The sequence below is a fragment of the Cryptomeria japonica genome, chromosome 10 (genome assembly GCF_030272615.1).
Source record: "Cryptomeria japonica chromosome 10, Sugi_1.0, whole genome shotgun sequence".
Classification (NCBI taxonomy): Eukaryota; Viridiplantae; Streptophyta; class Pinopsida; order Cupressales; family Cupressaceae; genus Cryptomeria; species Cryptomeria japonica.
The window spans coordinates 785,784,540-785,796,423 of NC_081414.1; the positions used below are offsets into that span (position 1 = coordinate 785,784,540).

The 11,884-nt window shown below is 34.4% G+C and overlaps 1 protein-coding gene across 1 annotated transcript; it reads right to left on the bottom strand.

Moving 5' to 3' along the window:
- Positions 1-9,199: 9,199 nt before the first annotated feature.
- On the bottom strand, positions 9,200-10,361 carry LOC131039268 (protein LURP-one-related 5-like). Its single transcript, XM_057971972.2, has 3 exons — positions 10,131-10,361; positions 9,403-9,624; positions 9,200-9,325 (listed from the first exon to the last, which is right to left on the bottom strand). The coding sequence occupies exons 1-3, from the start codon at positions 10,359-10,361 to the stop codon at positions 9,200-9,202; spliced, it is 579 nt and encodes a 192-aa protein (XP_057827955.2).
- Between the last annotated feature and the right edge of the window lie 1,523 nt (positions 10,362-11,884).

Sequence of the window (11,884 nt, forward strand, 5' to 3'; positions counted from 1 at the left end):
TGTTCTTCTTAATCTGATCTAACTCTTCTTCCATATATTTTACCCAGTTTTCATCTTTACAAGCTTCAACAACATCTTTAGGCTCAATCTTAAATAAAACATGTCTCTTCAGCAACAATTCTTCTCCTAGTCATCACACCTTTTTTTATCACCAATAATCTGATTCACTGAATGGTTTAGTCTTATATATCTCAGGGTCTTTTAATTATTTTGATTTGGAGGCTCTTGAACTTCTTTACCAACAGCAACATCATCATTCACTATCTCTACCAGATCAATATGATTCATGCTCGGACTCTGTACTTGCTTTGAATTAACATCCTGATCATCAGACTCATATCCACATGCTCGGGTTTTCTTCACATGACTCTCATCAAACTTCACATTCGTACTTTCCACTATCTTTCTCAATCTCTTACTGTAACACATGTAGGCTTTTCTCTTAGTATAATATCCTAAAAAGATTCCTTCATCACATCTTTGCATCAAATTTTCCTAAATCCTCATGTCTTTTGATATAACACTTGCTTCCAAAGATTCTAAAATATCTAATTGTAGGAACATGAACAAACCATATCTCATAAGGGGTCTTACCGGAATCACCTTTTATATGCACCCAATTGAATGTATATACAGCAATGCTAACAGCTTCTCTCCAATAGATATGCAGAACATTCCCATCAATCATCATAGTTCTAGCAGTATCCAAAATAGTTTTGTTCTTCCTTTCAACAACTCCATTCTGTTGAGGGGTTCTTGGAGAAGATAACTGTCTTCTGATTCTATGCTCTTCACAAAAGGAATTAAACTCACTGGAAATGAATTCTCCTCATTTGTCAAACCTTAGGCACTTCAGCTTCAATTCTATCTATGTCTCCACTTTATCTTTGAATATTTTTAATTTCTCCAGTGCTTCAGATTTCTCCCCTAGAAAAGTGACCCACATCATCCTAGAATAGTCATCAATTAGTAACATAAAGTATTTGTCTCCATGCAAGCTTCTTACTCTAGAAGGTCCACGTAAATCAGTATGCACAATTTCAAACAACCCATTAGATGTATATAGTTTTCTCTTCAATGAAATTCTTGTTTTCTTTCCCAATTGACATTCTTTACATACCGGATTAGTAGACTTCATGATCTTAGGCAAATCTCTAATAGCTTGAGTAGAACTTATCTTAACCATGCAGTCAAAGTTAACATGACACATTCTCCTATACCACAACCAACTCTCATCAATCTTAGAAATCAAGCAAATTTTCTCACCAGCATTCAAATGAAAGATATTACCTTTAGTCTTAGTACCTGATGCAATCTCTACACTGGAGCTATTAATGATCTTACATTTCCCATTCTAATTATAAATCATGTCCCTTTTCCACCATCTATCCAACACTCAAAATATTATGCTTCAAACCTTCAACATATAAAACATCATCGATATTATGCTTACCATCAAGAGAAATAAAACCTCTACCATGGATTACACAAGCTTTGTTGTCTCCAAATCTCATTACATTGCCATCATACTTCTCCATATTCACAAATTTACCTTTATCACCTGTCATATGATGTGAACAACCACTGTCAATCACCCATTCATCTTTCTCATTAACCTTAGCAGCCAAAGCTTTCTCTTCAACAATACAGGTTGTAGAATCAGCAGATACTGGATCATCTTCCTTGATATCAATGAGCACAAATTCATCTTCAAAATTCCCTTCTTAGACTCCTCATCTGTTACACCTTTGTCAGCAGCATAATAATATTTCTTCTGATATCTAGACTTTTGGTTAGGCTTGTAAGGCTTATCATACTTTGACACTTTTTCTGCTCTTTTAGGACACCTAGAAGCAAAATGACCAATCTTATTGAAAGAAAAACATTTTGAAGGTAACTTCCCTTCATACTTACTAGCTCCCTTAGGCAATCTTCTAGAAATAAGTGCTTCCAGCTCTTCCAACTATCTTTCTTGTTCTTCCATCTCTCTCATTTCCCTTTCATACCTAGACACCCTAGTTGAACTTTCTCTTGGATCATACTTCTGCTTCTCAGATACAATAGCTTTAAATGCAGTCTCAATTTTACCATATGATTCACCAAGTTCACTCAATTCAAAAGTAGCAAGCTTATCAACTATCATATCTCTTCTCCTGGTTGTCACAGTTCAGATCTCATCAATAGCAGCAACTTTATGTTTATAAGTAGGAGGCAAAGATCTCAACACTTTAGCCACAATCTCATCTTCTTCAAGGAATCCAACGGTACATCTAATGTTCAGCACAAAATCATTCACTTTAGCCATAAAGAATGAGATATTTGCATCTTCTCCTATTCTCAACAACTCATACTTCCCTTTCAAGATCTGCAATTTAGCAACTTTCAAATGTTTATCTCCTTCATACAGGGTTTCTAGCTTTTTCCAAATCTTATGTGCAGTCTACAATCCCATCACATTAGTCATATTTGCATCAGTCGGGAAACTTAGCAATGCTTCTTTAGCTCTTATATAACATTTAGCATCTTTTATCTCAGTTGCACTAATAGGACCATTCGGAGGAACATTGTAGACATTCTTTGTAATCTTCCAATAGTCTTCTCTGAGGCAATTCAAGTGAATTTCCATCTGGTTCTTTCATATAGAGTAATTAGTTCAATCAAATCTCAGACTCTCCTTGAAAACAATAGCTACCATCCCAAATCTCCCCAAGCGGTAAAGTTCCTTCCAAAAGATCTAGCTCTAATACCAATTGTTGGCAGCAAACCAACAGGAAAACTGAGAGGGGGGTGAATCAATTTTCACTAGACCCAACCAAATTAATCTTAACTTTAGATCTAATCATGAACAACAATAACAAAAATAATCACCACATCAACAATACACATAACACATATATTTTTGACATGGAAAAACCGGTTAAGGGAAAAACCATGGTGGGAACCTACCCACAGTAAGATGATACTCTGCAGTAGCATGTGAAAATATTACAATGGGCAATGCACACACATTCAGACACACTACCTAGAGCACACTACTCAAAACAACAAAGGGCTACAACTGTAGGAAGGCTCACTGCCTTACAAAGATCAAACAACAATCTGGATTACATAAACTAAAATAATACCATCTCCAAATGCCTGATTACAATTTTGACTAAGCACACTATCTGCACAGCAACTCTTCTCTGCTCTTCCACACTTCCAAATGATAGATTCACTAGTTTGCACATACAATACTCTCATTGATCATAAATACAACCACATACACATAACTTACATGATTACATCACCTATTTATACAAATCATCAACCTTAACCTCAAGGTCGACTCAACACATAAGACCTAATTACAAAATTATATCACACGACACATAAATTAATAAGCATACCAATACAATATCGACAAAGACATAGCATGGACCCAAATAAAATCCTCAAACATGCAACACCACCAATTAATTTGCCAAGATCATCTGCAACACACTAAACCACTGAATATGTCGCATAACACAAAGAATACCACTGGACCAATAAAGTCTTCAATAACTCATAGTACGATCAATGTGGACCACCAAAAATTCATAGGACATGATCAAAGAACATCAACAAGCAACGTGAATTCCACCACAATCACCGCAACAACTCGGATAATAAGATTCATCATTGACACCATCACCGGAGCTCAAGAACACCAACTAACAAATTGAAATATGTGCTTGCGAAGTTTTAAATTATTAACCATCTAATCTGAGGACACACATAAACATCTCAAACACTCTCCAAAATCTGCAACTCAATATATCATCATTCGGGAGCAATATGGATCAAGTACCACAACTCTGCAATACTGAACACTAAAAAACCAACCACTACACTAGATCACATAACTCGACCAAATCACCTCATAGCATCATGAAACTCATACTAAATCAACTAGAGATCAGTATCTCAGAACCCAATAAACCACATCAACACATGCAAATCACCAAAACTAACTCTCTCAAATACACCAATTCTTTGTAACACGGGAATATGTTGACATCAATGACAACAACATATCCCAACAACTCTAATATCAAACATAACCTTCATGTAATTCAATAGAGAATTTTGATTGACTCTCTAAACCTTCAAAATAGGTTTTAGAATGACTCCCAAAACCATCAAAGATAACTTCAACAAAAGCCTCCAAATGGCAAGTCCCCACCTCTCTTGTAAAGCCCATCTTTACCTCGGTAGGGTCAGCAAAGGAAGAAACCAATAGATGGAAGAGTCTAAAGTATCTTCAAACCTCTCCCACTAATTTATTCTCTACCTCAATAGGAGCAACAAAAGAGGAAGAAAGGAATAGAGAGAACCAGACGCTATCCTTTCCTACAAGAAGATTTTTCACCTCTATAGGAGAAGACTCCACCTCCATAAGAGAAAAATAGAAAAGGACCAAGAAAATAAAATCATGAGCTCACTTCTAAAACTAAAATCCGGAAACCTCTAGGTTATGTAACATTAGTCACAAGGTCAAACCTCTACTCAAACCTAGAAATAACCCTTAACCAAAAATAGAGAGAAGAAACAAAATGGCTCCAAGAGAAATAAAAGCCAATATCACAAGAAAAAGGGAAAGCTATAATGTTCACTCCAAGATCAATAGGACTATGAATTATAAGATAAAAATAGACTAAAATCATTTTCTAATAATGAATTAGGAAACAAACACCAAAAAGGGAAGAAAAAACCTTATTCCACAAGCCAAAGACAAAACCCTAGCATAGCCACAAAACAAAACATAGGTTCTACAAAAACGAGGCATAACCACAAATGAACTTGCTTTTAAAAGAACAACAATAGTACATCCCACTTGCAGGACACTAATGATTAAATTCATGGAACCCAACATAGGTATACCTATAATGACAACAATCACTAAATGACTATAAAAACACTAAGAAGAACACACAAAGGTGACCAAGAATACTTTGCAAGCTGAAATGGCAACCAAAAGGGATGAAATGCTAGTCCTAGAACCATAACTACTTCTCTCAAAGTGAATCCATCTCCTCACAAAGGTAGGATGAAAATAAAATGCACCAACAAAGCAACCCTCAATAGATCTTCCTACAAACTTATATATAACAACAAAATCACCAACATCCACAATCAAAGGAGGGTCAACCCACACATAGAAAGACCAAAAAATAGAACAAAAACCAACCAAGAGGAGATCTGTGCAAACCTAAAAGAGATGGAGCATTACAGACCAATCATCAGCATCGGCATCTTCATCTATAGAATCAGTCTCCTCGCCTACAACTACACCATCTACTCCACCAATCCTCAAAAGCCTAGCTACTACTCACCTACTCTATTCTAAATATTTTTATTGTCCATGGCTTATTATTTTGGGGGTTTCTAGATATAATCAGAAGTCCACCATAGTTTACTCTTATTGATATTTCTCCTTCAAACTATGATGAGCTTGTGGCACATTTGCATTGTTTATTAGGAAAATTGGGAGCCCACAATCATTCATTGGTCCATGGCTTTCCTTTGACACAAGGTCTTCTCTTTTTTCCTAGGATAATTTGTCTTATCACCTCATGAGGTTTCAACTTGGTGGTATCTCAACCTAAGGCCAAGCCTCCGCGTCATTTCTTCTATGGCATCTTGGCATGATCGCACTCCAACACAAGGACTTTGTGGGATTTCATTCTCTCATATGAGCCTATATTTTCTAAGATTCTTACAAAAATTTTATCTAACTTTAGTTTTTCTAAAGTCGTATCTATTCTATTTCACTGATTTAAAGTTTGTTGCTCACCAAAACTCATGGGTGGGCTCATTTGTCATATTGTGTGGATATTTCACCTGGGATTTTAGTCTGATATTGTATGTGCACAATAGTATTTGGCTCATTAAATATCCTATAGCTCCCACTTTACTTTGAGCACTCCCTAATTCTCACTCTATCATTTGAGTGGAAGTGTTGTGGCTATTGTCATGTGTGTGAGTATAAATCTTTAAAACGTTGACCTTGGTGACTTCGACTGGTCACTTGGCTCTCAGTGGTTGACTTCGAGTTGACATGGTGTGGGAATTCCCCACATATTTCCTCTCTAAGTCTTAAGAGGCCCATTTTTTGTAACTCAATTACTCGATTATGGTTACATGGAGTCTTGTTTGGAGGACATATTTTTCATTGCTTGACATTTTGTAGGTTCATGTGCACCATGTATGTGGGTTTGGCACAAGTACCACCCACATGCTCTTTATTTTCTGGACTTACTGATCCATGGCCCTATGGTGGACTAAACCCTATCCCTTGGGTGCTTAGGAGGGGTGGGTTATCTCTTAACTACATTGGGCCCTAATTGGAATTTTTTCTTTAAATGATCATAACTTGGGTATTCATCATCTATTTTTGGCAAATGATGTATCATCAAAAAGGTGGTTCCATCTGCTTTCTATTGGTGCAAGTATTTTCTTCTTCCTTTTCTTTTGTCCTTTTAGATAAATAGAGAATCTTTTGTAAGCATTTTCTTTTGTGGATTCATTGAGATAAATTGCCACTTTCATGTATGTGCTATTTAGGGGATTTTACAGCATAAAATATTATGTCATATTATTGTACTCAAATTGTATTATAATGTGCCATGGGGGATCGTGTAGTGCCTTTGTTTAATTCCAATCATAGCTTTGTCAAGTGAGTGTCCCTCCATGATAACAATGGGATCTCTAATATTATTGCCACATGCACGTGTAATCTTGGTACATGCCCTTTGTTCAGATGCAGGTACTATTTTAGTCACTTCAAATTTTGTATGATCTCCTTCATGCATTGCTTAGTGACACATAGTTTAAGTGGATCTCTTGCATTCTATTTTGTAGAGACAACCTTCTATTCCCAATTGATCATGCTTCTTCACATTATTGCACCTATATTTTCAACTTCATTTGGTTGAGTAGTGATGATGAAATCACTCATGAAACTTCATTGGTTGAATAGTATCATTGGAGTCACTTGTGCAGATTCATGTGCCATTCATATTTTCAATTGGATTGATAGATGTTTTATAATTTTTGCCATTTGATCATTGTTTGAGTAGTGTCATTGGGCAACTCATGTAGATTGTTGTCTTCCTAATCCTAATCGTCATTTTTATTAGAGGAGGTTATTTAGATACAACGCCATATCATTTTTCTTTCGACAATTGTCTGCATCTTTTTTGTGCTCATGTGATGTTCTCCATGTCCTTATTTTGGGAAATTATTTTGGAGGTTTCTTTTTCATTTGTTGTTTTCTCTTTTAGAGAGGAGTTTTCTCCCGTAGGGTTTTTCTCCTTTTCTCCATTTGTGAGAGATTTTATTGCATTGCATTGTGGTTGTACATGGGTACCTAACATTGTTTTGTTGTTGGGACCCATAATGCATCTCATATTACATAGTTTTACTCCTTAAGTTGCACTTAGCAAGGGTGTCGAAGCAAATAGTATTTCGTATTTACATTTACTTAAGCCCAACTTGGGTAACCAATTGCATTTAATATTTATATTTGGGTAGTTGGCTTCTACCTACCCTCACATATGATTAAGACACATGTCCATATTATGTAATCTCCTACATATTGTTCTTACCTTGATAAGCAAGGAATTTATACATTTGTATTCACCTCATCTCAATAATTTTTTCTTTGGTGAAATATCATCTCATGTGTTGAATCTCTCTTTGTTGTGAAGGTTTGTCTGTAATTGGCTCCTAGGGTTGGGTGCAAACCCTAACATATATTAGAGTAGAATGTAATTTTTTTAGTATCCATGATAGTACAAGGATTAAAACTTGGAATAAAAACTAAATATGCAATAGTTTAGCCTCTTATTATGGTTGGTATTTATGTTGGGCATAGGAACCTTGTGTGAAAGGTTCCTCTGGATGGTGAAATTGTATTAAATTTTCTCTCCTTGATTCGGACATTTCTCTTATTCATGACACTTAATCTCCTACTAAAGAACAACATAAAGATGGTGCCATTACGAGTTGGTAATCCATTTTTGATGGACCAAACCTTCCTATTATATGGGGATAGCTGAATGATTGTGATCCTCCTCCACCTCCTAGTGCTTCAGGTATTTCTATTTAGTGGTCTTGTTTCTTGTGTATCTCTTTAAATTTATCATTTAAGGCTTGACCTTACTTAGACATGGGTTCGTGACTTTTTTCACCTACCTATTTTTGTGGTAATCTAATACAACCCATTAAAGAATTTAATATAAGACACTTTTTTAAAATGTATAATAATCCTAAAAGTATTAGCATGTTTGGATATTGTTGTCAACATAATTCAAGAAACTGCAATGCGAATCTTTTTTTATAGGGACTTCTTTGAAAAATGTGTACCATGGTAATTTGAGAACCCTGTAAAGGTATTACTAAATACCCCCAATCCTTATAGTACAATAGACAACCACAAATAAGGTGAAACAAGAGTGCACATTGTACTGAATCAAATATGGGGACAAAGATTAAATACACACTCACATTGGGTCAAGCTGTCACAAAATAAGAGATTATTCCATATCCAAGACTTAATACAAAAAGGGCAAATTGTTTCCACCCTCAAGACATTTAGATTTTAATACAAAATTATCCTTCCTCAATTCTAAAAGCTTAGTCTCTCTGATTTAGTTTCCATAATTAAAAGTTAATATTTCAATTTTCTCATATTCATTATTTGTAATATAATTACCTACATTAGTTTAATTTGTTTTAAAAATTTGTTTTCATTTACAAATATAAAAAGACACATAAAGAGTCATAATTTCACCAAGTTTGTTTTCATTTACAGATATAAAAAGACACAAAAGGGTGGTAATTTCACCACCATAAAAATATTGGTTGACTAACAAAATTAGTAAACTTAATGTGCCCAAGTTTCCTCAACTCCATCATACAAAATACACTTCTTAACTCCGAGAACATAGGTAAAACGGCCAATCCTAGTCATCCACCCTAAAATCACTCGTCTGCAAACCTGAGGAAAACAGAAATTCGTCATTGAACTTTAATTTTTCAGCTTACAACTTTCGATTCCAAATCTGCCATGCCATGGTCCTCCAGATTTCACTTACGATATTCTTTTGCAGGGGATTAAACAATGGCAAGGAAAGATCTGTTACCTTACCTGGTTATTCTCTCTTCTAATTACTCAGCTTATCTGATTAAACATGATAAGCAGTCCCATTATAAATGTTTGATCCACTCCCCCTTCGACCACCAGGCTTAGAACATCATTCCCCAGCATTATATCTGATTTGGCTTCCTTTCTTTTAACCTGCAAAGTTTTTCAATCAGATTCTCAAATTCCAAACCCGTCCTAATAAATTGGAGAAAGATTTATGCTCAAAATACCTGTGCAATAATGTCGCCGAAGGCACTGAATATTGTGCACGATGGCTTGCACGAGCCTTTAATCTGGTAATCGCATAGCTTAGTTTTTCTGCTTCCATTTGCAAATACATTGGCAATGTTTTTGTTTGAGATTCGCAACGACCTTGTAAGGCTAAATATGGGCTTCTCAGTCTCCATAGGATCTCCTCTGAATGCTTCCCATCTTTTCCCAACACTCCATCTCTGATGAATCAGAACTAGATATCAGACAATATAAAAGAAAGAAGCCGATAAAACTAATCTTGATAATCATCTCTGTAGAAAATAATAAATCAAAATCAAAGTGAAAGGATATCGGTTGTTTAAATAGCGTATTCTAAGTTTTGATCTGTTTAGGTGGCTCATCTAAAATCACATCTACTTCTTATTAGAATCTATCATATTCTAAACTTTGATCTATTTAGGTGGTTCATCTAAAATCACATTCATTTCTTAGTAGAATCTATCCATCTAAAGTCATGATCTTCTTTTTCTGTAGAAAATACCTATCTAACATCACACCGACTTTTTCAATAAGACCCACCTATTAACATGATTTCAGATGAATCTGCCCATCTAGAATCACATCTGCATCTTCAATAAAACCTTCCCATCTAAAATCAATGGATTTCTTTAATATGACCCACCTATGAATATGATTTCAGATGAACTATTTAAATAAATCAAAATTGAAATGAAAATAAAGATACCTTACGCCTCAATGTGAGAAGAAGATGGCCTGCATCATCCATGAGAAGTACTTCATTTTTGGCATTGGATGCATAATTATCTACTCTGAAAACCAGATTTCCCAATGAATTGAACACGGTGAATCCTTTGCCATCTAGTAAGAGGGATTTCTTCCAAACTGTGAACACAGTAGATAAAGTTGAACAAAATTTATGATCAATTAAGGAAGAGTGATGATGCACTTGGGCCATTTTTTCATAAGAAATTCTGAAAGAAGAAAGCTTTTTCAAGGCCAGAATTTTTCTGAGTCACATATATCCACTCCTTCCCTTTATAAATACCTCTGAAATGGAGCAATTTACGTTGATTGCTCACCATTAAAATCATGAAATCCACGTGAAAACTATTCGATTTGTTCTAGTTGTCGATTAGGGTTTGGGATCTCAAAACGTCACCATGTTTTGGAGGTTATGGCTGTCTTATCTTATTCAAACTGTGTCAACGTCACAACACATTAGTGAGGCCAGATTAATTTATTCAAAGAAAAATATATACAATACACTTTAGGATAAGAGAGTATTTCTTTCCAATTATTAGGTTGTTCTAAATTCAAGTTTGAATCACTTTGCCTTTAAAAAATTATATCCTACACGCTTTAGGATAAGAGAATAGTTATTTATTATTAAATATATTTATTTTGAATTGGGTAGGCAATAAAGTACAAAGATAGAAGAGTTGTTGGGTAAGCACCTTTAGGAATTTTTTATTTGTCTTTGAAATAAATAGAAATAGAATATCACGGCTTGAGAAGTGTTAGTAGGGATATGTATGGTGCATGTTTTTTAATTAGCTTTGAATGGCTTTAGATATGTAAGACTCCTTAAGAATTTTTATTAAATTATAATTACCTTTTCTAAACTTTTAAGATATATCATGATGTTTTTTTAAAGATAGGAGTATAATTATTGGTAAGGTAGTATAAAAATTCATTTACAAGGTGATATATATAGAAATTTAGTGTTTAATTCTTAATATCTAATAAAAAGATATAGGATCTTTTAGATATGATTGGGCTCATGTTTTGATGGCTCATCTTATAGGATTCTAAAAACATTCACAAGTCTTTTATTTGAAGTTAGATTAAGAATTTAATAACTTTATTGGTACCCCCATTTATTATGTCAAATATTTGAGGTGGAAATAGCATCTCTCTCTCTCTCTCTCTCTCTCTCTCTCTCTCTCTCTCTCTCTCTCTCTCTCTCCCTCCCTCCCTCCCTATATATATATACACACACATACACATACACATATATGTGTATGTATATGTATATGCATGTGTATGTGTATGTATATGTATATATATGCATATGCATATGCATACACATATGCATATACATGTATATGCATATGTGTATGTGTATGTGTATGTATATGTATATATACATATGTGTATGTGTGTGTGTGTGTATGCATACATACATACATACATACACACACACACACATATACACATATGTATTTATATATACATATGTACATATATGTATGTATGTACATATATATATAATATATATACATATATATGTGTGTGTGTGTGTGTGTGTGTGTGTATATGTATATGTATATACATACATATGTGTGTATATGTATATGTATATACATATACATATACATACACACACATATATACATACATACACAGATATATATACATAATATATATATATACACACACACATATACATACATACATACATACATACATACATATATA